Source organism: Musca vetustissima, unplaced genomic scaffold (assembly GCF_032173495.1).
Source record: "Musca vetustissima isolate MV318-11 ecotype Yass unplaced genomic scaffold, APGP_CSIRO_Mvet_v1 utg26122, whole genome shotgun sequence".
Taxonomy (NCBI): Eukaryota; Metazoa; Arthropoda; class Insecta; order Diptera; family Muscidae; genus Musca; species Musca vetustissima.
The window spans coordinates 143,520-169,715 of record NW_026875537.1 but is presented as its reverse complement, the minus strand read 5'-3'; the positions used below and the strand labels follow the sequence as shown (position 1 = coordinate 169,715).

At 37.0% G+C, this 26,196-nt stretch overlaps 6 protein-coding genes across 6 annotated transcripts in view; 5 read left to right on the top strand and 1 right to left on the bottom strand.

Moving 5' to 3' along the window:
* Positions 1 to 26,196, top strand: part of LOC133338020 (nuclear pore complex protein Nup93-1-like) — a 79,964-nt gene that overhangs the window by 4,122 nt on the left and 49,646 nt on the right. The gene's annotated exons all lie outside the window — the stretch shown is intronic.
* Positions 18 to 3,389, bottom strand: LOC133338029 (LIM domain-containing protein jub). The gene is made up of 7 exons (XM_061546216.1): positions 2,358 to 3,389; positions 1,285 to 1,654; positions 1,072 to 1,212; positions 836 to 1,005; positions 709 to 771; positions 334 to 499; positions 18 to 265 (listed from the first exon to the last, which is right to left on the bottom strand). Exons 1-7 carry the CDS (start codon positions 3,387 to 3,389, stop codon positions 18 to 20), a joined length of 2,190 nt encoding a protein of 729 aa, XP_061402200.1.
* On the top strand, positions 3,974 to 5,438 carry LOC133338028 (multiple inositol polyphosphate phosphatase 1-like). Its single transcript, XM_061546215.1, has 3 exons — positions 3,974 to 4,018; positions 4,864 to 4,942; positions 5,002 to 5,438. Exons 1-3 carry the CDS (start codon positions 3,974 to 3,976, stop codon positions 5,436 to 5,438), a joined length of 561 nt encoding a protein of 186 aa, XP_061402199.1.
* On the top strand, positions 8,002 to 12,695 carry LOC133338027 (regulatory-associated protein of mTOR). The gene is made up of 3 exons (XM_061546213.1): positions 8,002 to 9,982; positions 10,068 to 12,482; positions 12,565 to 12,695. Exons 1-3 carry the CDS (start codon positions 8,002 to 8,004, stop codon positions 12,570 to 12,572), a joined length of 4,404 nt encoding a protein of 1,467 aa, XP_061402197.1. The 3' UTR covers positions 12,573 to 12,695.
* Positions 12,655 to 13,470, top strand: LOC133338026 (multiple inositol polyphosphate phosphatase 1-like). Its single transcript, XM_061546212.1, has 3 exons — positions 12,655 to 12,938; positions 13,055 to 13,243; positions 13,308 to 13,470. Exons 1-3 carry the CDS (start codon positions 12,655 to 12,657, stop codon positions 13,468 to 13,470), a joined length of 636 nt encoding a protein of 211 aa, XP_061402196.1.
* LOC133338025 (protein SPT2 homolog) lies at positions 18,096 to 20,522 on the top strand. The gene is made up of 6 exons (XM_061546211.1): positions 18,096 to 18,218; positions 18,448 to 18,798; positions 18,869 to 20,000; positions 20,060 to 20,186; positions 20,261 to 20,349; positions 20,437 to 20,522. The coding sequence occupies exons 1-6, from the start codon at positions 18,159 to 18,161 to the stop codon at positions 20,520 to 20,522; spliced, it is 1,845 nt and encodes a 614-aa protein (XP_061402195.1). The 5' UTR covers positions 18,096 to 18,158.

Here is a 26,196-nt window from a genome sequence, read left to right as displayed (position 1 = left end):
CCTTTTTCCCCTTTTTTTTAACCCATATATTGATAGGATGCACATACTGGTTCCTGACCAGAATGTCCAGAAGAGGATTGCAATGATAAACATTGCAAATGACAGGAACGACACAAAAGGCGATTGTCCAAGGGATAGCAACGTTTGTCCGGTTCATCGGTTAACTGCATGCCACACATTTCACAAATATAACAATCGACATGAAAATCTTTATCCATGGAGACGACGCGTACAGTTTCATCTGTGCCCTCGACCGGAGTAATGCCTGCAAAGAAAAACAAATCGCTCAGTTTGGGGATTGAGACGAGAAATTGTGTGTGTGAAATAACAAACCTTTGCCACAGCTGGCACATTTTGGTGCAAACATTCGATGATAATCATTGACACAATAAATTTTGTGATCGACATCGACGGTAAATGGTACACCATCTAGGCATTCATTACAAATACAACAACGGAAGCAACCAGGATGATATGATTTACCCATTGCCTGTAATATCTGCTCAAGAAAAAGGAAGAATACAAAGAGTTTAGTCAGAATCTATGGATTTTATTTCAGTCAGTCACTACCAAAAAAGGTAATATTTATTTAAGAAGCAGATTTTAAAGTGTGAGAGGTGGATTGAAAATGGAAATAATAATTAAATGAATAATAATCAAGACCTTAAAAAATAAAAATCTATTAAAAATATTTTTTGAAATACTTACCATTTCCATTATCAAATGACCACAAATTGCACATTTTTCGGCTGTTTGTTGAAAACCAGAATACTAAAAATAAATAATTATTATATATAAATAAATACATCAAATGTGTGTTACTATTATTGCTTACCATATAATCTTCTTCACAATAGACACGACCATGGACATTGTAAAATGCCTTGCCGCGTAGGGCACGACCACATGAACAGCATATAAAACAATTGGTATGATATAAATTACCCATGGCTTGGCAAGCTTGACCGGCACCCTTTACCTTTTCACCGCAGGTGTGGCAAATACCTGAACAACAAAAAATTTTTAGTATTATTAATTTTCAATATTGTAAAAATAAAAAAATATCGCTACCAAAATATTCTCCCTGCTCTTCACTTTGCTCAATCTCCTCTTCAAGTTGGCGTGTCAATTCTTCAATTTTACGTTGGGCTTCTGACGGACCAGCCGGACGTGGTGGTGTTACACTATATGGTAGAAGATTTTTAGCTAAGCCTCCTGTAATAGAATTCGACAAAAATTACTAAAAAAACTGTTATGAAAAATAAAAATTTCTTAAAAACTCACCAGTGCTGCTAGTGGCCGATGGTGTTGGAGATGTAGCTGGAATGCTATTGTTACTAGTACTAGCCTGTATGGGTGTAAATAATTTACTATTGGCATTGATGCTTCCCGATGCTACTGTAGATGATGCACCGGTTGGTGATATTCGACGATTCTCAACATTGGCTTGTGTTAAATTGGATTTTGTTCCAGAACTACTAGCACCGCCAATTGATGTCGTCTTCTCAAGAGTATTATATGATGATGCTATGGGCTTTTGTGATTTCAACAGTGGACTACTGTTTAAATTAGCTGTCATACAAACATAATCGGAACTATTGATTTCTTCAATATAATTTGGATTAACAGAGACATTAATACCGGCAGTGTGATGCTACAAAAAAGAAGAAAAGAAAAACATAAGTAATATTAGAAAAACCTTTCTGCCCTTAGAAGTAGACCTTAGGAACTGAGCTTTTAAGGGAACTTCGGGACGCATATTTTTAAAATTCTCTTAAAATGGGATTTAAAAAAAGCTATTTTAAGGAAATGTTTATGCCACAAACATGTATTATTTCTATACAATATTTTAAATTTTTTTAATCCTCAAAATGTCGATCAAAAATATTCAAAGGACTTAGGATTCAAGAAAAGCTTAAGTTTAAGGGCTTCTCTCAGATAAAAAAGCGATACGAGTGGAGCCCCTAAACATGACCTAAGCCGGATTCGAAATAGATCAACAGTCGTAAAAAATATTTTAAGATAATAAATTTTTCCAATCTTGGATATTTAAACGTTGATTTTTTGAGAATATTTTTTCATGGTCCAATTTTATGTCGTGACGATGTAGAAAAATCATTTCGATTGATTACGGAATTCGAAAAGGTATTACTAAATAGTTGTCCATATAAAGTCTCCCTACTGAACACATGGTTAGGCGTGTAAAGATAGGACACAGCTTAGCAATATTTCCAATTGGATTTATTCGACAAAGACTTGCCGCCTGTGAAGCTACGAATCATACGAAGGCGAATTACTACGCTATACTAATATGTATTTAGACGCATATTAATAATTTTATATTTACATTTACTTACCGTTGTCTTCAATGGTGTATGTTGATGCAACTTATAATCATTCGGACCACTCAAATTCGATGTGGAGCTAGCATATGATTTTGAAGGCGATATAGCAGTACTGGGCAACGAGAGATTACGATAACGTTGTGTTGTTGGTGAATTTGGTTCACATGCCGACGACATGCCAGGCTGTCCCGTCGATTGGGCAATAGTTTTCAACGATGAATTTGATGTACTGCGACGATGCATTGGCGATGCCAACAAATCCAATGTATTAACACCCAGATTACTGCTTTGATTCTCGGCCAATTCTAGGGATTGTTGTTGTAAACGACCGGCGGCCGCGGCAGCATGATGTTGTGGTGATGACAGAACCGCATCAATATTATGATGTTGATATATTGTGGCTGTGGCCGGTGAGGCCTGTGGTTGAGCTCTTTGCCCCGAATTGGGTATGACCCGCATATTTTCATATATGGGATTTGCATCGGGATCGGGTACAGGGGTGTGTGCATAACGTATTGAGTTGCTGCCACCACTGTAGCCCATGCCTGGTGGTGGTGGTTGCATTATCATATAATGACCACGTTGTATTGCCTGAGTTTGGCCGAGCGAAGCAGGGCTCTGGGGTTGAGCTCGTTTGTTGATGCTGTCGAAATGTTTAGTCGCATTAACACCGCCGGTATTGTGATAAAAATCCAGATTTTCATAAACCGGTGAGTTGCTGCCATTTGTGCCAGCCTCGCGACCACCACCAACTAATCTTGGGGAATATTGTTGTTGCAAGTGCAACTGTTCAATTTGTTTAGGTGTGGCATACTTTGAAGCAGCCGCAGACGTGATATTGGTCCGCTCATACATGCGATAATCCTCGTGGGATGGTTGCTGCAGTTGTTGTTGTTGTAATTGTCTTTGGGATCTTTGAATACTATTAGTGGCACCAACATGCTGGATATGATGATTAGCTGAGCCACCACCACCACTAATATTCAAACGTTGCATTAAAAACTCATAATCCGACGAATCATTTGTGGAGATTTGAGAAGCCATTGTCGTCTGTATGTCTTATTGTAATTTAGAGGGAACAAAACACTTTTTTCTTAACATTTACTTATTGGACGAATGTTTTCTTAACGGACTTCTAGAAAATGGACAACGCCCTTTCGATGGGGGAAGTAAAATCTTTTTAAATTTGTTTCAATCGTCTTCCTTTTTCCTAATTTCTTCTTTATTTCGTAGATGTTATTTTACAATATCTCAACGCCACCACAATTACAATTATTTGTTAACATTCTGTTAACATTCTTCGTAAAATCTCTTCTTTCCGATATCTTTTATCTTTCTACGGCACACTGATGACACAGCACCGCACCACAGCAATGAACAATGAATGAATGAATGAATGACGTTTTTAAGACGAGCGAGAAAATAATACAAATTGCTTTCGGTTTCGCGTTTTTCTTGTTACAATTACAAAATAAGGAAATGAATACAAAATAATTTATTGTCTTCACCGAAATAAAATTAGAACAAATTGCTGGTTTATTTTATTAATTTTATTTGATTCGTTGTTCAAGAGTTTTCTCTATTTCAGCGACTGAAGAAAAATTGAAAAACGTTCCACTTGCTAACGAATGGGAGGAGAAGACAAAACGGCCGATAAAGATGAATTCAAAATGGTATAAAAGTTTACGAATGAGGTGGGATGGGATGGAGACTAAATGGAAACCGTGTTGTTTACGAATGAGGTTTAGCGTAATCGACTAAACAATAAGCGTGGTTTTACACTGTTGGTGATTGGGATCGGTGTTAAGAGTCTCTCTCTCTCTCTCTCAGTGGTAAATTGTGACTTGTGTTGGAAAACATTACCACAGGTAGGAACAATAAAGTACGAAAAGGTACCTAAAATTCTACTTCAAATGATAATAAATCATAATTATCGAGAAAAATTGGCCAATATTTATACCAGTTATTTGCATAAATCATATATGTTATAATTTAAGCGTAAATGTATTCACGAATAATAAAAAAATCTATTTTTTTTTGGTACGTTTATGTCATTTCGTACCTTTTGTGAACAAAAAGTACGCTTGTTACAAAATTAAAAATAGAGCAACTCTAATTACTCTCTCGATCCCGATAAATGTAAAACCCCGCTATGAATGAAAAACAATATGGCAAATCCAAAGTACATCGAATTAATATAAACTGATTAATTGGTAACCGGTTATCGTAACTATTATTTGTCTCGACTCATGGTAACCCTGTCATTGTTTACATTTCATTCATTGTCGTAAACAGTTGTTGGTTGTGCTCGTGTAAAAGAATTGTTTCGTTCTGTTCTGTTTTTTCTGATCCGTCTTTATTATTAATTTATTTTTTAACTTCTCTGACAAATTTCACATGTACCTGAAATGCTAATCTCTATTTTTAATTAAATAAAATGTTTACTACTCCACTGGTTTTTATTGTTTTACTATCCTCTGTCCTTGGTGAAGTGTGTTATGATGAAATCTCAAAGCAGGACATTGAGAGACATTTATCAACAAAAACACCATATCGAGCCATAGCTAATCTCAACGACAAACCCATTACTGTGGAAGGTAATAGTATGAGCAATTATCATTTATACAAATCTACTAATAATCTATTATCATTATAGGATGTCGACCCACACGACTGTGGTCCATAATAAGACATGGTACAAGAAATCCCAGCAAAAAGGTGATCAAACAGGCCAAAACCCAATTGACTCAACTCAAAGAGAAACTTCTGATGCAGAAAGACACTGAATTGTGTCCGAAATTTTTTGAACATTTGCGAACATGGTCATTTAATGTTTCCACCGAGGAAGAAAAATATTTAGTAGCCGAAGGCGAAGATGAACATATTGAATTGGCAGAACGTATGCAAAATCGTTTTCCCAACCTGTTGGCTGTAGAATATGATCCGCAAATGTTCTATTTCAAATATACTGCAACACAGAGAACATACAAAAGTGCCCAAAGTTTTGCAACTGGCCTCTTTGGTAGACATCGTATTCATGAGATTATTTATCCGGAACCATTGTCAAAGGATCCTGTACTAAGGGTAAGTTAAAGACAAAGAATACTATAAAGAAACGATGACTAAGGTTAGGGCATCATTAAAAATGGTGAAGGTTTCATACACACAACTATAAATATATTTTACCAAGATGTTTGTTGTAATTATGTACTTGAATGCTTTTGCTCATTCGGTTTATAAATACAACATTAGAATATATGTATATAAAATGTTGTTGTTATCTTACGTCGTGGTTAATATAGTATGTCTTGAAATAAAAATAATTGGTGAGTAATATATTTCAATTCATTGAAACATTATTTGGCCACACGGCGACACAATGCAAATTACTATTTCGCTATTGTAAATTTTGTTCGTAGCTCTTTTCTATCATTTGGTAAGGTTTTCCGGCATTTGTCAACGGTATTTTCAATTAGAAAATAGCCACGGTTCAAACCATCTTTATCAATACATTTATGTGAAGTGGTCCCTTCTACAAATCGGGCAAAAATTTTAAAATTTATAAATGAAAAAATTAAAATTGGTCTGTTCCAGAACCAGCAATAATGAACAATTTTTTACTACGATAACAATTTTTCCTTTATGATATCGGAAAAAATAGTAAAAATTAGTAGATTCTTGCAGTACAGGAACAGACCAAATGTTTTCGGCATTGTTTTCGGGTAATATAAGAACAGTACATAGTTTTTTTCAATCGTAAAAATGTCCGAAAAGCCCTGTAATTGATCTGTTCTCGTACAGCAAGAATCTACTAAGTGTGTTCTTGAAGCAATTAGCATCTAAATATAACAAAAAAATATATTATATTTTTAAGTAAGCATTTTTTTATCAATAAATCTAAAAAAAGGCATTTTTGTATTTATAGCGAATATGTTAAACTGTTCTGAAAGAAATTACCGCGCATACGTTTGTATGAAATAAATATTACGACAGATGGACGGACAGACAGATGAATACTTCTAAATATACTACAAAGAAAATTGGAGTCCACAATGAAATAGGTTGGGACCCTTATATGGAGTCTATGTCAAAACTATTCTCTATTTTATTTTATTTCGGATTTTCCTTAATACAAATAAATCATAAAATATTAGGCATACCGAATTTTTAATACGTTTAATATACATCTTTGTGGGTATTATTATTCAATCATTTATGGAAATTTCCCGAACATCATAAACGAATGAAAAAAGTCATGGCCGCTATCAATCAACGTCAATTCACCTTTTGACTTCTTCCGTCAGTGAAATTATATCGATGAATGCCCAATTGGCAGTCGACTTATTTACAGGCTGCCTTATCAACCCCATAAACGTAGCCCTGAAATGGTACACAATGTGAAAAAATTTGTCCTGGTTCCACGTTAACCCAGTGAATTTATCGTTAGAATCCCCAGCAAGGGATATTCCGTCAGGATTTGTGTTCCGCGGTCTTTATTACTTATTATTTTACTTATTTGATATATTATAACCTTTTTATCCTTAGTTATTTCATTTAAATAGCCAAATCAAAATTATAAACAAAAACAAATTATAAATATTTGTATGAGATTACATTTCTAATTCTACATTAAAAGTTTATAAACTACCGCTACATCAACTAGTTTCCCATCTCTGCAAACAGAAACAAAAAAATTAGACAAAACACGACAACCCTATTACTGTCAAATTTCCTAGCAACACGACAACCCTATTGAAAGTTGTTTGTTTTGACAAGCAATCCGTACCATACGGGCATACGGGAGTTGCCGAATATCTCGTCATTGTTTTGTTTTTCAATTACTTTTGTCTGCTATTCCTTCATTATTTCTCCCATTACATGCACGAACATTAATGCACAAAAACAACAAAACATTTTCATTAAATTTGTCACCTGCTTATTTTTATCGTCACTTTCATCAAATCTCTTTTTTACATATTGCGCTATTTTCCATTTGTCAGTGACCGAAGATATGGCAACGCCAGAGATTATGCATGCGGACAAAGTGAAAAAGTCAAAAAGTTGAAACTGTAATGCGTATTTTTACTAGCGTGGTCAATTTACACGGGAAAAAACACAAAAATTTGAAGTTATTCGACGCCAATTCATAGCCAATTCGGTGCATTAGTTGTTCTATTCCAAAGTGAAATTGAAATTCAGTGCAATATCGAACTGTAGTGACGAAAAATTGTGGGAATATTTTCCACAAATATTTGTGGTTATGTTTTGAAACGAAGAAGAAAAAAAAGAGTCAGTCGGCCGTCTCTGACATACATTGTTGTTTGGGTGCAGGTTTGGAAGTGGAGCAGGCGAAAAAACCAAACGAAGAAAATTCCGGCAGTGTAAAATAAAAAAAATTGAATAGTTGTTTTGGATTTTGTGAAAGTACGGGGAAAATGGCACAATGAAAATCCAATAAAGTCAATACCCCACAATAGCAACAACAACACCCTAGTCTTTTCGAGACAAGATAAAAGACGCCTTGTGTGAATGTTCGTCGTTTGTTCAATCGATCTCCTTGTCTAGGTGGTTATTGTTGTACAGTTGATGAGAACACACAGACACACACACTCACACACACCCGGAAAATCAGCAAACGGAATCTGATTCCAGGAAAATGTTCGAATCACACTACATCAATGCCGCCAATGTAAACAACTCGAACAGCGGCAATTGCCCTCCTCCTCATCCTCCGACACAGGCAACAACTGGATCCTCAATTATACCGAGCGGTTCATTTGGTGCTGCCAGTTCACTTGCCAGTGCTACAATATCGACAATGGCCACAAGTATTACCGGTACCGCCAGCAGTGGTACGAATAGCCGCAAAACATCCACTTCCGATAGTCAATCATTACCCAAATACTTGCAACAACTGTCACTGGGTGAACATTTGGATGTGGTACCCGATCATCGCTGTCCCCTCTGTTTCCAGGCCAAACGTCATCATGAGGTCATAGAGGCTATGAAATACGAACGTCAACCTTGGCGTATACGAGAACGCATGAAAACTGCCAGTGTTGCCTTGGTACTGTGCCTAAATATCGGTGTTGATCCTCCGGATGTTATAAAAATTCAGCCATGTGCTCGTCTGGAATGTTGGATAGACCCCTCGTCAGTGTCGGCACCGAAGGCCATGGATCTCATTGGGGCCAATTTACAAATGCAGTATGAACGCTGGCAGCCTCGAGCTAGATACAAAAAATGTCACGATCCCACAGTTGAGGATGTCAAGAAGTTGTGTACCTCTTTGCGACGCAACGCCAAGGGAGAACGTATCCTCTTCCACTACAATGGCCATGGTGTACCAAAACCCACAGCCAATGGAGAAATTTGGGTCTTCAATAAAACATTTACTCAATACATACCGCTGAGTATCTTTGAATTGCAGAACTGGATGGCTGCCCCGTCCATCTATGTTTACGATTGCTCCAATGCGGGCATCATCATTCAATCATTTCTGCAATTTGCCGAACAGCATGAACGAGAAATGGAAAAGGCCATGGCGGCTGCCAATCAACGTGTTCCCCCTGGGCAGGGTCAAACATCCCTGCCAGCCGCAGTTAGTTACAAGAACTGTATCCACCTGGCGGCCTGTTCGGTGGGTGAAATTCTACCCATGAATGCCCAATTGCCAGCCGACTTATTTACATCCTGCCTTACCACGCCCATAAACATAGCCCTCAAGTGGTATACCATGAGAGAGAAATTCGGTTTGGTCCCCCGATTGCACAGTGAATTCATCGATAAAATTCCCGGCAAGGTGAATGATCGTCGCACCATGATGGGTGAACTGAACTGGGTGTTTACAGCCATTACCGATACCATAGCTTGGAATACCTTGCCACGAGAGTTGTTTCAAAAGCTATTCCGTCAGGATTTGTTGGTGGCCAGTTTGTTCCGTAACTTTTTATTGGCAGAACGCATTCTGAGATCGCACGACTGCACACCAGTTTCACATCCTGCACTGCCGCCCTGCTTCCGTCATCCCATGTGGACTGCCTGGGATCTGGTGGTGGATTTGGCTCTGCAACAACTGCCCGATATTCTGGAGCGAGGTGCACCTTACAAACAATTGCCTTTCTTTGAAGAGCAGCTAACCGCATTTCAGGTGTGGCTTGATCGTGAGTCAGAATCACGCACGCCACCCGAACAACTACCCATAGTCTTGCAAGTTCTGCTATCGCAAGTGCATCGGCTTAGGGCCTTGGAGCTGTTGGCCCGATTTTTAGATCTAGGTCCCTGGGCTGTAAATCTGGCTCTGGGCGTTGGCATCTTTCCATATGTACTTAAGTTGTTGCAGAGCTCGGCCAAGGAACTGCGTCCGGTATTAGTATTTATATGGGCCAAGATTCTAGCTGTGGACCCGACATGCCAGCTGGATTTAGTTAAGGATCACAAGTACTTTTTGGCAGTGTTGCAGGACACGACCGTGGCCAAGGAATATCGCACACTGTCTGCATTTGTGTTGGCCTGTATTGTAAATAAATTCCTATTGGGCCAGACAAGTGCCCTGCAAGGCTCGTTGGTATCGATTTGCCTCGAACAGCTGAACGATGAAAGTTGGTTGCTGAGGCAGTGGCTAGCCATATGTTTAGGTAAATTGAACAGATTAACAGTAAATATTCCTGAGATTCATTGTTGTTGTTATTTTGTTTTCTTCTTCCCTTCTTGAATGTGAAGGTATGCTGTGGCAAAATTTTGAAAAGGCCCGTTGGTCTGGTGTTCGTGATTTGGCACATGAGAAACTATATCCCCTACTTAAGGATCCAATTCCAGAAGTTCGTGCTGCAGCTGTGTTTGCTCTGGGCACATTCATCAGTTCGGTTACAGACCGTTCCGAGGAACATGCCAACAACATCGATAGGATAATAGCTATAACATTGCTCGAGAATGTGGCCGAAGATATGTCGCCATTGGTGCGCATGGAATTGGTTGCTGCCCTGCAATGGATGGTACTGCTGTTTGAGTCACAATTTGTTACGGTATATATGCAGGAGCATATGTCCTCGTCATCGGTCAGCAGTGAACGTAGCGCCAGTGTTAGTCATGTTATGCCTGGCGCACCAATCTCAACTGCCGGTGGCGGCGGGGGTCATGGTGGCAGCCATCACCATCATCATTCCACTCATAGCCTGGAACGACATGCCACCATGCGACGTGGTGTCAGTTCTAGTTCTATATCCAATATAAGCTCTTCGGCAATACCCTTCCAGTCGATCTTCTTGAAATTGTGGCAGGGAATCTACCAGCTAAGCCATGATCCATTCCCCAAGGTGGCCGAAATTGCCCGAGAGGTGATCGGTTTCATTAAGAATGCCGCTCTATTGTTGATAACCGCCAAGGAGGCCGCCAATGAAAAGTGCATAAGCTTGAGTGTCAGCTTGCCGCCCAGTCCAAATACTCGAGTTTCGTATCTAAGTGGTGGTGCAGCTGGCACGGGTGAATCGCCACCCACTGGGGTTGGGTGTGCCAACGTAAACCCTGCTCAGGGAAATGCCAGCCCCTGGGCATCCAAACTGCGAAATATGAATGACCCCCAAGCCATGTTGCATCGTAAGTTACGCACAACGTCCATGAACGATGAAACTGATAGTGCCGGTCCACAAATTTCGATGAGTTCTCATGAAACCGCAGCAGCAGCCGGAGGAGGAGGTGGAAATGGTGGTGATGGTTCTGCCTCCGGTCACAGCAGTACAAGCGATACAAACTTCGAGTCAAAGTCACAAACGTTGAAGCCGATTGTGACCACCGAATTCATACCATGGGCCATATCGTACTTTACACGTCCGGGAAAACATCGTTATGCCGCCGATAAGGATAGCGAACGCGTTCAAGTATTTCCCATTGATAAAAATGCGCCCGTACTGCGAGCTCGCGAATGTCGCTTCCAACGTAACCGTCAAATACGCAGCCAGGCTCGCAACCAACAGGCCAGATCACTTCGCATCGATACGCAAAGTTGGATGCGCAGGACGCAGTCGACACCCAGTCTTGTGCGCTTGCTTCCTTATGAGCAACAGATTGCCGTTGCATACCGGGAGAAAGTACTTTTGTACGATTGGCAGCGGAACACGGTTAGGACTTTAACTCCCACAACAGTGCCATCAACGTCGTCCGCCTCGTCGTCATCTGCCACAACGGGGCGCAATCGAACCTCGTCGGCTTCGCCACCGGCTCATGTGCCACACAACAACACAGCTGTGGCACGGGTCAGTGCTATAGAGTTCCTAAATTCTCAAGATTTGCCGCTGACACTGGTTGGCCACGAAGATGGTGTGGTTCGTATTTGGCAACCAAATGCCAGCAATAGTGGTGATGAACAGAGTCGTGATTCGCACGGCCGTTTGGTTACAGCATGGGTAGCCCTGCCCGCATTGCAAGCAGCGTATTTGGGTACCTCGCCCAGTTTGGGTTCTTCGTCGAAATACACACGAAAGGACATCGCTGGAGACGGTTGTGGCATGGTTACAGCTTGGCAGCAGTGTTCCCAGCAGTTGGTGGTGGCCGGCGGTGCGAGTCGCTGCATACGCATTTGGGATGTGGAACGTGAATTGCGCCTAAGTGACATTCCCATTGAGCATAGCATAAGGGTGCTATCGCCATTCTCCAACAATATCGCCAGTGACATTATTGTGGGTGGTTGTGGCGATGGCAGTGTACGGCTTTTCGATAAACGTTGCGCCCCACAGGAGGCTAGCATTCGTGTATATCGCGAACATTCGGGTGCAATACTTAGCGCTTGCCTGAGAGATAATCAGACGACGCTTGTCACGGGTTGTTCCCAGGGCAAAATATGTGTCATTGATTTGAGATCGAAGGTACCCAATGGTGTTCTAAGTCAATGGGATGTGGGCAGTGATGTTACGGCCATTGCATCCCATCAATCGGTTGATATGATAGCATCGGGCAGTGCCAACAAGATAACCATATACAGTAGTCAGCAGGGTGGTCGGGTGTTGAGTACATTGCGTAGCAATGATAGTTTTATGGGTCCGAAGATTGGTCATCCGACATGTCTGGCTTTTCATGTACACAGGATATCGTTAGCTGTAGGTTTTGTAGATAATACGGTGGCTGTGTATGAACCATCACCAGGTATTCTCAAATGAGACGATGATGAAATTCAATCGCAATTTAAACTAATTTATTTTTGTTTTTTTTTTTCGATCTTTTTTAGTTTTATAAATTGTGTAGTCGCTGGCAAAGTGATGTCGATAAAAATCCTCAAACATTTGATAATGTGCGTAAATTTCTACAAGGCGATCACATGCTGGAGGCCATCCATCAAATCAAAAAGAAAACCAAATTAACGAATGATCAACAACTCGATGCTAGCCTTCTACGTCTTATCTATACAATTTGTGGTTTTGAAACTGCCTGGCAGCGACACAAAGCGGAGGCCTCAGTTTGGTGTCAATTGTTGGATCGAAAAACCCTGGAGATTTTAGAGTTTGCCGAAGATTTGGAATACTATTGGAATGATGGCTATGGTTATGATTTAACACATCGCATTGCTTGTCCGGCAATACAGAATATGTTTAAGCACATTGAGTAAGTATTGGTGTTGGATTTTTTGCATTATGTGCGGTTATTTTTTTGGGATAGCAAATTTTCAATTGGGATAAATTATCGATTTGAATGTTAATTTTTTGTGTTTCTTTGTCTAGCCCCCATTCACCATTACCGAATTCAACGTTTTATTTTACGCATTCCGGAACATTGCTTAAGCTTTTGGCACATTTAGGTCTATACAAAGATCCGAATCCCCTGACCCATCAGGATTTGGGCAAGCAACGCAAATGGCGTACAAGTCAGATCGATGCATTTGCCACAAATGTGGCATTTGTTTTGTATGAGTAAGTGGCGCAATGATTTACTGATTTGAAATCCAAATTAATTTTGTTGTTATTATTATTTTAGATGTGATAATGAGGCACCGATGGTCCTTACAATGCATCAAGAACGCATCGTACATATACCAGGATGTCCACAGGACAGCGATTTGTGTAGTTTAAATACTTTGCGTCAGTTGTTTGCCACCAGTTTGGATAATTGCAATTTTGATGAGATGTGTTTTAAATAACCCAAGCCGCCTCCTCCACCCCGTTCCGGCTTAATAATGATGGCTTTGTCGCCGCCTTTTTCTTAAATAACGCACATAATTATATTATCAAATGTTTTACTGGAAATGTTGATGAAGAAGACGCCGGAAAAGAAATTCACTTTACAATGTAAATATTAGGGAAATTTGTTGGGTATAGCAACAAAATAACAAAACAAACAAAAAAATACCTAACATCAAATACCTACATACAGACCAGACTACTACAGCATTAAACCAATTGCATTGTTCAGCGACTATCAATTTGAGTTGATATCATCATCCCCAAGCGATAATAGATATGCAGATGCAGAATTGCTGTTGCATCTTACAACAATGCTGCAGCAGATAATGACCATTTAATTTTTAGTTATTGTTGTTAACCATAACCATCCCACATATATACTTACTTACCTGGAGAGAGAGAATGTTATGTGTAAATATATTTTGGTCTTTTCTCCCTACCTCCCATCCTTCTATACCCCCTCTTTCTACAACAATAATGCACCACTCATCTAATATAAAATATAATTTTGCTACAACAACAACAACAAGAAAAAATACGTTGCCTTGAAGCGTATAAACATGAAAAGTGCTTTCACTTTGTTTTATAAGAATATAAACCTATATACAAAAAACATATACATTCATACATGTTGAGCAAAACAAAATATTCAGATCCCCCTTTTTACAATACACAAGTTCTTTAAGCAAAAAAAAAAACATAACAAAAATTAAATTAAACACAAAAGCATAACAACATCTCATTAACGAAAACGCGTAGTTAGGATTAACCAATAATTAAATGTTTACAACATCAATTGATTGCTAAAACACGAAATCAAACAAACATTGATACCAATTGTAATCTAATGAAGCATCCATTCATCCCTTTCTTATTCTACTTCTTTTTGCCTACTACCCCGACTCCTTTTTCTTATCCTTAATATATACATAACAGTAATTTGTAATTTTAAGTTAAAATTGTTATTGCTATTTTTTTCGTCCGCGGACCGATCCATTTGAACAAACAACCTACTTGTGTTAATGATGCTTTGTGTCTTTTTTTGATCCAAAACATTTTTTTTTTATAAATTTTAATATATTTTTTTTCCTTTTTCCACACTGCAGCATATAAACATACATATATATTTTTGTATTTATAATATTAATAATTAATTATAAACAAAAAAAAAATAATTATAGTTGATAACATGCAATAAACACATAAAAAAGTAAAAAACAAACGAAGACAAAATAAAGAAAAATAGAACAGAAAATGTATTTAAATATTGTTTTGGGATTTAATATATAAAGGGAAGAGGGGTTAATGACATATCAAAAAAAAAGCCACGGTATTCCTATTGGTGGATTATAAAACTATGTTCTATATGCTAGGCTTAATATTAGGTAATATTAACAAATGAATTAATGACAAAAGCCAAGTGAATTGAGAGAGCAGATTTGACAGTTGTGTTACTGGGTGTTTTGCAAATTCTTACAAGGAAAAAATTTACTCAGTAAGAATTTTCTTGTGAAACCAGCTGATATTTAATCAGCTGCTTTGGTTTGTTTTGTAAACAAACGACTAATTTTTTTCTCAAGAAAGTTGATTGTTTTGTGATTTTTATATTGATTTGGCACCATTAAACATTAAAATAGATAAAGTATTTATATACAACATAAATTTTCCGCTTTTTATCCATTTTTGTAAGAAAAATACTTTTTTGTTGGCGCCAAATTATTTGTTGTTTTAATCAGCTGTGTCGATACAATCTTTTTACTGGATGTTTGTTTACTTTTTGCAATTTTCTCTCTTGAGGAAAATTCGTATTTTACTATCTGCCGACATTTACTGAGTAAATGTTATGTGGCATCTGTTCGACTTTTTTCTCAAAGCATAGATGTCTGAATGTAGTCAAAGATCGACTCAGCTGTTGTTTTATTAACATTTTCTAGAAGAATTTGTGTAAAAAATCTTATGAATCTATTTGTTTGGCAAAATATTTTTGACATATCAAATTACAACAACCGATGTTTGTTGTAGAAATTCGCCTATGAATTTACCATGGATCGACTTGCGGTTAATTAGTAGGCAGTGTTACCGCTGAGAATTTTAAAAAAGTTGCACAAAAAGTCGTTTCATTGAAAAAAAGTCGTTCACCCATGGAACTCAAAACTGACGTTGACTTTAGTCGCACAACGGTAACCCTGTTCGTAGGTCATTATTAACACAATTTTGTTCTCCTGTGTATTTTGTGTCCGACATCGGCGTTGGTTTGTAAACGGATTGAAGTCGATGTACTATAAAAAAGTTACTCGATACCAATACTGGTAATAATAGCACCGGCTTGCCGCTTGCAGCCATATACTCCAAGATTCGGTCATTTTGGTAAACTATCAAATTATTTGTTTACCTTTTCACACGATTAAATCAAAGTTTAAAGCATTTTGACAGCTCGGGTGACATCATTTGGCCTTATCGGCCGACCTTATTATTGGGCAATGGTGACGTCATTCTCGCCCATAATAGGTAGTTACTCTCTTGACTAAGTCGGTCAGAATCGGTTTCTTTTTGTGGAGCCAGGTTGAATAGTTGAAAAGTTAGTAGTTTTTAACAACTCAGTTTATTATAATATTCCCATATGTATATTACCTTTGGCAATTTTTTCCATCAAAAATTTTTTTGATTTTGATGATAGGCCTTGGCCTTACTAATGAGCCTTGCTTCTGATCTTCAATTTTCTTTTCCCAATTTTGAAGATGACAGCGTTTAGAACTGGTCCACACTACTGTTAAAGAAATTAGGCGTTCATAGACCGAGTTCCACACCGCAGTAATTGAAAAAATCTTAAGCCTGGAATTCGATGTAAGAACTTACAATTGCATGTAAAATAGGTTTCTTTAAATTATTGAACCGGGAAAGTAATAGATTAGTTTTAGTGTGTAGGAATGCTCGTCCTTATAATGCGTATACATTATACCGGATTTATAAAATTCAGTAGATCTAAATTGTCAATTCCATTCCATATCGTTACCTAAAATGCAAAAAGGCGTAACTAACAAAAACATTATTGTGTAGGAGAAGCAAAAACCAGTTTTGAATGAAAACTATAAACATGTCATGTGAAATGAAAAAGTATGCCCGGCAGGGCGATATTGCATATGACGAATAATAGACTATAACTTTTTTTTTTAACAAATTTAGTTATTTAGTTTAATGGCAGTCATAACAATTAAGTAAAAACGTGAATTTTTTGTTAGTTACGCCTTTTTGCATTTATCAAATAAACCCACTTGTAGTTACATCTTTTTGTTTTTTGTTAATTGAAGCTCCTTTTTTGACCGCAGACGTGTAAAACTTTGTCAACACATGTAGTTTATTAACATTCACAATATTCATTCAAAATATCAATTTTCAATTTTTTGTTAGTTACGCCTTTTTGCATTTTAGCTGATTAGCCATTAGATCTACTGAATTTATAAATCCGGTAAAATGTAAACGTACTATAAGAACTTTTCGCCAAGTTATAGTACGTTTACATTGTACCGGATTTCAGTAACCCAGTTAGTTTAAATTGTCAATTACATTGTATACATGTCAAATAAATCTTTAAAAAGTAGGTTAACCCGGTAAAAAGTTCTAATGTATATGCCGTTTTAACTTCTTTTATGAGGAGCTTAACTATAACCTAGCAAAATTTTCAAAAAGTTTATGCCTTTTTATGAACACTGCAACAGGTTGTTTTGTATTTCATGTGACATTTATTACAATTTAATGTCATTAAACCACAACAACTCAACTTGTATATTTGTTATTACAAGGTAAGATTTCAATTCAATTGTATTTATTGGTCTGTTCCTGTACTGCATGAATCTACGAGTTCTTACTATTTTTGTCGATATCATAAAAGAAAAAAGTGTTATCGCTATAAAAAAATAGTATATTCTTGCATTACAGGAACAGACCATATGTAAAATAAACGGCATATACATTAGAACTTTTTATCGGGTTAACCTACTTTATGAGGATTTATTTGACATATATGCAAAGGAATTGACAATTGAAACCCACTGGGTTAACGAAATCCGGTTAAATGCAAACGTACTATAAGCATTGCCAAACACACATAAGGTCTGTTCCCGTACTGCAAGAATCTACCAGATTTTACAATTTTTTTTTTTGATATTATAAAGGAAAATTCGTTATCGTAGTAAAAAGTAGTAGATTCTTGCAGTACGGGAACATACCATATGTCAATACAACACCTGATTTTCATATTTTACTATAAAATGTAAACACTACATAAATTATTATTTTTTCGAACATATAAAGTACGCCGTTCATCGGCACTACCACACCGGCTCTGGCAACCTGTTAACTGTCATATGTGTTGACGTTAACCCAACAGTATCGTCTTTGTTCTCTGCTCTCGACAGGTTTGCCTTTTTTCTCGCTAATTTTATTGAAGTTTTTTTAAACGAACCAAATCACCACCAAATCTGGAAATCTAGAAAGCACGAAAACACACCAACAAGACGCATACGGGAATAAAACAATTCTGCAAAAAAGACATTTAATTACAAATAAGAGTAGCCCAGTAGATTTCCACTTTATTTCATACTAATGCAATAGCCTCGGTGGGAGAGACAGAAAAGAAGCTGACAAAATGGATTTCGGAACACTACTCCATATGGCCAAGAAAAACAGTGAAACTAATAAAAATGATGTAAGTTAATAAATTGACAGTAATGATTTACAACTGGGCATTTTGAAGGTAATTACAGAATTTCACCACAAGGAGAGATTAGTGGTTCATTGACACAAATTTGTAATTATCTTGGATGCCTTCGATTCGAACGATCACTGTTATATCCATTGAATGCAACCTTTCGATTTTATTGTTTTTGTGTGTCGTCTCTTTAATGTGAGATGTTGTTTTTGTTGTTATCTTGTAGGGAAAATATTACAGCACAAAATTTGCTCCTCCCAAAAAGGAATCAAAGGAAAAAAAATTATCGGACAACATTAAAAAGTTCCTCCAAAAGAAGGAAGAAGAAGAAAGAGCCAAGCAGAGGGAGCAACAGGAAAAACTCAATAACCTGTTGTCTATGCGGGATGAGAAATCGAAAAATAAAATTCGGAAAATGTTAAAAGTTACAAAATCGGCCAACAGATCGGTATTGGAAGATGCTGTCAATACCGAACACACAGCCATTACCATGGCTGGGGTTGATCAGCCAGATGCGGACGATTATGGCTATGTATCAACGGAGGCTAACTCCTTTTTCCAGAAATATATTGATAAGGCAAGTCATGCTGTGTTTTGAATGAGCTTCGAATATTAATTTAATATGTTGTGTTTGTGTATGTGTTTAGGTTAAAGATGTCAAAGAAGACAAAGGATTTGCTCCAAGCAGACCACAATCACTTAAAGATCTCACAGGCACAAAGGAACGCGTTAAGGCTGCTATCACCAGAGAAATCGAAGAGAAAAACAGTCATACACGTACACGTACTCCCAAGGAACATTCATCGTCCAGCTCTGGCGTGAATGTAGCACGATCTTATCAAACCTCTAAAAACCTATACGATCCAGAAGCTGAACGCAGGGCGGAGGAGGAAGAGCGACGGAAACGTGAGGAGGAAATTCGCAAAAAACGAAAAGAAATCCAAAAGCGACCACCACCACCAATGGATTTCCAAGCCCTATTGAAATTGGCGGAGCAAAAACAACACCAGCCTATTGAAATACCCGTTGCAGTGCCCAAGAAAAAGGAACCCGAAAGACTTTTAACGTCACGTGAGAAACGGGAAATGGAGGAACGGGAACGGGCTAAAAAGGCCAGGGAACAAAGGGAACGTGAACGCAATGAGGAACCCAAAAAGAGTTCAAGCAAAAGCTCAGGATCATCTTCCTCCTCCGCCACGTCCACAAATGCTGTGCAAAGAATGGAACCAAATGGCAGGATACCGAAGCTTGGTCAAGCTGGGTCATCGAATGGTAGTAGTAAAACGTCAAGCAGTGCTGATAGAAAACCTCTAAGCCATGACACTAAAAAGTCCTCTAGCAGTTCAAGTTCATCGACAAATAGCAGCTCTAAACATACCTCAAGCTCAATTAACGGATCGTCGTCAAAAAGCTCAACACACACATCATCATCGTCATCAAGTACAAAACCTAAACCAAGTGCCTCCAGTAGTAATGCCAGCAAATCATCATCCAGTAATAGTAGCAGTAGCTCCAATAAGGCAAGCAGTACTGCGGCCATTAAAAACCCCTATGGAACTACAAGCAAACAGCCATACAATGGCCCCGCTCGTGAATTCCCACCACGTGATCCCAAATTAACAAAGACAAGAGAATTTCCTCCACCTGATGTGCAAAAGACCAGACAATTTCCACCACCTGATGTGCAAAAGACAAGACAATTTCCGCCGCCAGATGTTCGACGTGGCCCAGGACCCAGCAGTAAATATGGTGATAGTAGAAAAACTTCAGCACCTAAAAGTAAGTAGATAGTCGTAGAAATTAGAATAATTTTTAAAACGTTTTGCGTTTTTTTCCAGGACGCATTTTGGATGATGATGACGATTCAGAATACGATTCTGAATTGGATGATTTCATTGATGATGGCGACGAAGAAGAAGATTATTCCTCACATATCAAGGCCATATTTGGCTATGATAAGTCAAAGTATGTATTGGAAACAAAATCTGACACCTTTTAAGATTTAGATTATTAATGTGTGTGTGTTATAAATATTACAGATATAGAGACATTGATGAAGAAGATGATCGTATGATGGAGGCTAGTTTTGCACAAATTCAGCGAGAAGAATATATTAGTAAAAAGATTGGTAAGTATTACAAAAACAAAACAAAAAAAAAAAACATTTTTTATTTGAATACAAAACATAACATTTTTCTTCATTTTCATTATGCAGGCATGCAAGAGGATTTAGAAGATATGAAACTTGAAGCCATGGAAAAGAAACGTAAAATGATGAAAAAACGTCGTCTTGCCGATTAGGCGTAATGTTACCGCTAATGATTTTACGCTTATTAACTTGCTTTCACTTCAACGGAGTTCGGATTTATACTATATAGAATATTCAATAAACACATATGGCCAAATAAAAATCTCTTCGATACACAATATGCCTCTATATATTTAACCTTATTCATATGAATCTTTACATATATATGTATGTTATATATATATATATATATATTTATACCGATTAAGTAGAAAATCAAAGTATTTTATAATAATATTAATAATAAAGAAAATAATGTTACACGATTGCAATATAAATGGAATAATTATTAAAATAAGGGATTTTTTATGCTTTTAAATGAAATTTTATTTATGTGATATTCACCTGTGGTAAAAATTAAAAAAAAAGATGAGATGAGCCCCTGAACTTATTGCAATTGTGAATTTGATAATATACGCCTATAAAGTAAAGTGCTTTTAGATGTACGAAATCCACTCGATCTCAAATGTCAAAAACATAGCGTATACGTCAAATATAATACACTGGATTAACGTTACGTATACGCTATGAAATTGACGTTTGAAATCGAGTGGATTTAGTAGTCTAAACGTACTCTTAGGAAAAAATAGTAGATCCTGGACCAACATTTTTAGATTCATAGAGAGTATACACTATCAGTTTGGACGGTTAACTTTAGTTTTCTGACTGTCCAACAACCTTGAATATTACAGTTCGTTCTTTGGACGTCTCACAAGAAGGATACACTCAAGTTTATAAAAGTTCAAGTTGATTATCATCTGCTCCACAAGTTTGCTGTCAACGTAAACAAATACAAAATTTTTGACATTGGACTTAAGAAAAAACAACAGACTTTCACTTGCTGTGTGACCTTATTAATAGATCTTGGACAGCCCGAGTGAAATCTTCTGGCTTTGTCGGATGACCTTGTTATTCAAGTTTATACGCCCTCAGGTCCAAAAAAATAAAAAAATCATACCATATTAATAAGGTCGCACAGGGAGGCCAGTTGCAGCTTCTCATTTTATGCTGTCAAAATTCATTATTGTGAATTGACTTTCAATATAAAAACGTAAACAAAGTCTACATTTAAACATTATCTTGGACAACGCCATCGCAGACGGTTGCTTTCGCAAGAGTAAAGAAGTGTGATTTTAAGTGCAAATATAATAAAAGTGACGCCATCGATTTTTTTATAAAAACGCATTCAATAAAAAGAATTCGAAATTCATATATTCATATGAAAAACATTAATAAACTTAATTTAAAGCTTACGCTTTAAAAGAAAAACTTGTGAACTTTAATAAAGTGACGCTTCATAAAAATTACGCATTAAATGAAACATCAAATAAACCTTACTTATTAAAATCAAAATTCTTATTGTGACGAAAATACAAACTGGCTATTAACTGTTTAAAAGTGTTATAAACTAACAACAAAAAATTTCTATTTTAAAAAACTTTCATTTTTTCAATTGTTTGAAAATAAGCTTTTGCTAACCTCGAGTTTGAATTTGTGAAACGTCTTAGCATTGGCGTCGCTGTACCGTTCATATAACGGGATCTTTGTGGCGTCAGTATACAGAAACTGACGTGCAGAATAGCACAAAGCTAAATAGTGAAAACTACAAAACTACAACATGGAGGAGGACGTGGTCCTCCCTCCACCTCCTTTATCGCCGCGTAGGCAAACCACCAAAATAGAAAAACCAAAAACTAACCGTAGCCGAAGTCGAAGTGGAAGTAGAGTGGACGATATCAAGAAGAAAAAATTGGAAGATGACAATCAACAGGGGAGGCTAGCGAAAAGTGATGACGCACCAATCAGTAGCCTTAGTGAATTCATCCCAAGTAATACAGGTAACATCTCTACAGGTAAGACCCCGCAATTAATGGTTAACAGGCCTAACAACTATAATTTTTTTTATGATCAAGACCATAAAGGCCCCTATGTCGTGTATATTGACAAAATCAGTAAAGATAATGATCGAGTAGGAATAAATACAGTCAGTCTAACGCGAACTATATTCAATTTGAAAATTCAAGGTGTTTTGGATATAAGGAAAATTGGTTTCGGACGTAGTAAAATATTATTAAATAGTGCATCAAATGCTAATCTGCTGGCAGACAATGATACCCTAATCCAAATGGGTTATCAACCTAAAATTTTTTCGCATTTTGTTTAAAAAATTGGCATAATTTTTGGCATACCGGTAGATATTCCTGATGAGGAACTCTCCGCCGCTATAAGTTCAGAGATTCCTATAATAAAAATGATGAGAGTGACCAGGATGGTAGAAGGAACACGTTTGCCTACCCAAAGAGTTAAAATATGGTTCAAAGGTCTTAACCTACCACAAACTGTCAAAATCTATGAATTTCACAGAAAAGAGGTCAAACATTTCATCCAATTTGGAAGATGCTATAGATGCTATAGACATGAACATACGGCGGAACACTGCAAACAAAAAATAGAGTCATGTAAACGCTGTTTTTCTCCTCATGAGAAAAATGAGCCTTGTGCTGAAAAAATAATCTGCATCAATTGTAAAGGTGATCACAGCCCATTGGAAAGAGGCTGCCCTGCCAGGCAAAGAGCGTACGAAACCAAAAGAATCATGACAATAGAAAACTTGTCCAAAAAAGAAGCTAGAGAGAGATATGCAGGTCATTTTAACTCATATAGCATACTCGATGAGGACATCGACAAAAATTTTCCAACACTAGAAAGGTCCAACAAAAATTCTAAACACCCCAATGGCAACAACAACACCATTAATAATTACACTGAATCAGCTAATTTCATTCATGCTAGATCGTCATATGCAAGAGTAGCGAAAGTTAACAAGAATAAAATTAGAGAGCAGGAAAATGCTAGAAAAAATATGAGGGAGTACAAGGATGCTTTGGAGGAAGGGGAAATTTACTCCTCCCCCAATGGGTCACAAATACGTAAAACCCAAGAAATTCTAGACACTGTACTAAACAACATCAATGAACTAACATCCGAAAAAATAGGTAAATTAAACGAAGCACAATCAACAACACTTAAAAATATTAAAGATAAAATCCTAAACGAAATACTTAACATTGATGTACTTTTGGTTAATCCTAACAGGAAACCTAAAGAAACTACCAGTATTATTCAGGAGATTATCTCCTCCAATTCCAAATAATCTATTATGACGCTTAAAATACTGCAGTATAACATACAAAGTATAAACAAAATTGAAAATAAAAACATCCTTGAACTCTTTCTTGAGAAAGAAAAAATTGACATAGCTCTTCTAACCGAAACTTGGGTCAGAGATGAAACAAGTACCAATCTATGCAACTACAATTTTTATGGAAAAAAAAGAGACGATGGCTACGGTGGTGTGGGCATCTATATCAAGCGCAAATTTAAATACTCACTCATTAATTTTGATAATGAACATGAGGTAATTGGAATCTCTATAATGAATATCAAAAATCCTTTTAATATTGTAGTTGTTTATATACCTCCTAATACTAATAGATCTATTTATATAGACATAATTACAGACGTTTTTCAGAAAATCAACTGTCTTAAACATCCTACCTTACTTGTTGGTGACTTCAACGCTAAATCCATTTCTTGGGGAAATACCCACACCGATCCCTTAGGGGATGTGCTTGCCAGGTTCGCGGATATTAACAACTTCTCATGTCTCAACACTGGAGAGCCCACTTTTGTTTTAAATAATACACGCTCAGCCATTGATATCGCTTTTTCCAACAGTACTTTCTTCAACTTTTCTTGGTCAGTCAGACAGAACAAAATCACAAATAGTAATCATTTACCTATCATTATCGAAACTTGCAACAAAGTAGCCATTAAAAATAGCAAAATACTGCATAAAGATAACCTCTACAATGATATCAAAGGTATTATTGTTGAGGACAACTTACAACAAACTAATATCAAAATAAACCAAGCCATAACCCGGAATACAATTGTGGTGGATTCAAATAGCAAATATGTTCCCAAACCGTGGTGGAACGCCCAGGTGAACGATCTATATAATGAAAGAACTGCACTCAGAGAAATCTATCAAAAAACCAACTTATTCACGGATGCCTGTAATTTAGCGAAAATAGAAAGGAAACTTTACAATCTTATAGCCAAATTAAAAAAGAAAAACCTTAAAAAGTTACAAAGCGACATATCTGGAAATGTCCCCATCAAAGAAGTATGGACCAAAATGAAGAATGTCAAAAAATATCAGAAAATAAAGTCACCCAACAATACCTGGAGTGATGAACAGAACGAAAACTTTTTAAAACACATAACTAGTTCTTCACGTATCTGTTCCAAACCAACTTCTGTTGTTTTTGGTAATATTGGCACAAATAAACCGGAACTTCAAATAAGGGACATGGAAAGTTTTCTTGTCAAAAGGAACATAAATTCAGCTCCTGGACCAGATCGAATTTCATACAACATCATTAACAATCTGGATGCTTCTGAAAAAAATAAATATCTCAATGTGCTGTTGCAACCATGGAAAGATGGCTCATTTCCGAGTGAGTGGCGCAATATTAAAATAGCCCCTATACCCAAACGAAACAAAGATTTATCCGAAGTCAAAAATTATAGACCGATTGCTCTCATGTGTGCCCCACAAAAAATACTTGAAGCTGCGATCAAACCTTTAATATTAGAACACATAGAGATTAAGAAAATAGTTCCAAAAAGTTCTTATGCCTTCTCCTTGGGTAAATCCACCACAAATTGTATTAATGACCTAGTTAACACCATTGAAATTCACAAGAAAAACAAAAATACTGTTGTTGGTGCCTGCATTGACATCGAGAAAGCTTTTGATAACACCGATATTGGTAAACTAGCATTAATCCTTTTTAAATCAGGACTCAATACCCATATCATAAAATGGATCTATGATGGCATGTCACAGAGAACATTACTATTGGGTAACAAATCCATACCAGTCTGCAATGGAATTCCTCAAGGCAGCGGCTTGAGTCCCATACTTTTCAACATCTACACGGCTTCGCTACACCAAATAATTGATGATAGCTGCAATCTATTTCAGTTTGCTGATGATTTTTTTATCGTTTGCCATGACAAAAACATTAACAACGCCAAAACTACGCTGCAAAGCAAGATAAATGTTTTTCAAGAATTATGCGATAAATTATCCTTACATTTCAACATGGAAAAAATTAATACTGTCCACTTTAGCAGGAAGCCTCAACAACTAGGTATCATCATTAACAACATCAGACTAAATCAAACAAATTCAATTAAATATCTTGGGGTAACCATTACATCTAGTGGTTCAGCTAAAGTACATATGAATGAATCAACATCGGCTGTCAAATCGAGTTGCAAGTTCTTAAAAATTTTGAGTGGTTGCAAATTTGGTATCAATCCATCTAGAGCGTTGCATTTTTACAAAGCATTTGTCAGATCCAAAATCGAATATGGCGCATCATCCTTATCAAATTTAACAAAAGAATCCGAAAATAGACTCAAAACATGCATTCAAGAAAGTCTCAGAAGAGCCCTTGGACTCATAAGATCAACTCCTACTGCTATTATCTACAATCTATCATGCGAATTACCTCCTAGCTACAGGTTTCAACTTGCTACTGCCAAGGAGCTTGCTAAATGCGTTGCATTTAACCTTCCTGGTGCTGAAATCAT

Coding starts and splice junctions, on each gene's coding strand:
- LOC133338028 (XM_061546215.1), top strand. CDS start 3,974: ATGGGAGGAGAAGACAAAACGGCCGATAAAGATGAATTCAAAATG. Junction 4,019..4,863: donor ATAAAGATGAATTCAAAATG/GTATAAAAGTTT, acceptor ATCTCAAAGCAG/GACATTGAGAGACATTTATC. Junction 4,943..5,001: donor CAAACCCATTACTGTGGAAG/GTAATAGTATGA, acceptor TTATCATTATAG/GATGTCGACCCACACGACTG.
- LOC133338025 (XM_061546211.1), top strand. CDS start 18,159: ATGGATTTCGGAACACTACTCCATATGGCCAAGAAAAACAGTGAAACT. Junction 18,799..18,868: donor TCCAGAAATATATTGATAAG/GCAAGTCATGCT, acceptor GTATGTGTTTAG/GTTAAAGATGTCAAAGAAGA. Junction 20,187..20,260: donor TTTGGCTATGATAAGTCAAA/GTATGTATTGGA, acceptor TAAATATTACAG/ATATAGAGACATTGATGAAG.
- LOC133338026 (XM_061546212.1), top strand. CDS start 12,655: ATGCTGGAGGCCATCCATCAAATCAAAAAGAAAACCAAATTAACGAAT. Junction 12,939..13,054: donor AATATGTTTAAGCACATTGA/GTAAGTATTGGT, acceptor TTCTTTGTCTAG/CCCCCATTCACCATTACCGA. Junction 13,244..13,307: donor GTGGCATTTGTTTTGTATGA/GTAAGTGGCGCA, acceptor TTATTATTTTAG/ATGTGATAATGAGGCACCGA.
- LOC133338029 (XM_061546216.1), bottom strand. CDS start 3,389: ATGGCTTCTCAAATCTCCACAAATGATTCGTCGGATTATGAGTTTTTA. Junction 1,006..1,071: donor AGAGCAGGGAGAATATTTTG/GTAGCGATATTT, acceptor TTTGTTGTTCAG/GTATTTGCCACACCTGCGGT. Junction 772..835: donor ATTGTGAAGAAGATTATATG/GTAAGCAATAAT, acceptor ATTTATTTTTAG/TATTCTGGTTTTCAACAAAC.
- LOC133338027 (XM_061546213.1), top strand. CDS start 8,002: ATGTTCGAATCACACTACATCAATGCCGCCAATGTAAACAACTCGAAC. Junction 9,983..10,067: donor GTGGCTAGCCATATGTTTAG/GTAAATTGAACA, acceptor TTGAATGTGAAG/GTATGCTGTGGCAAAATTTT.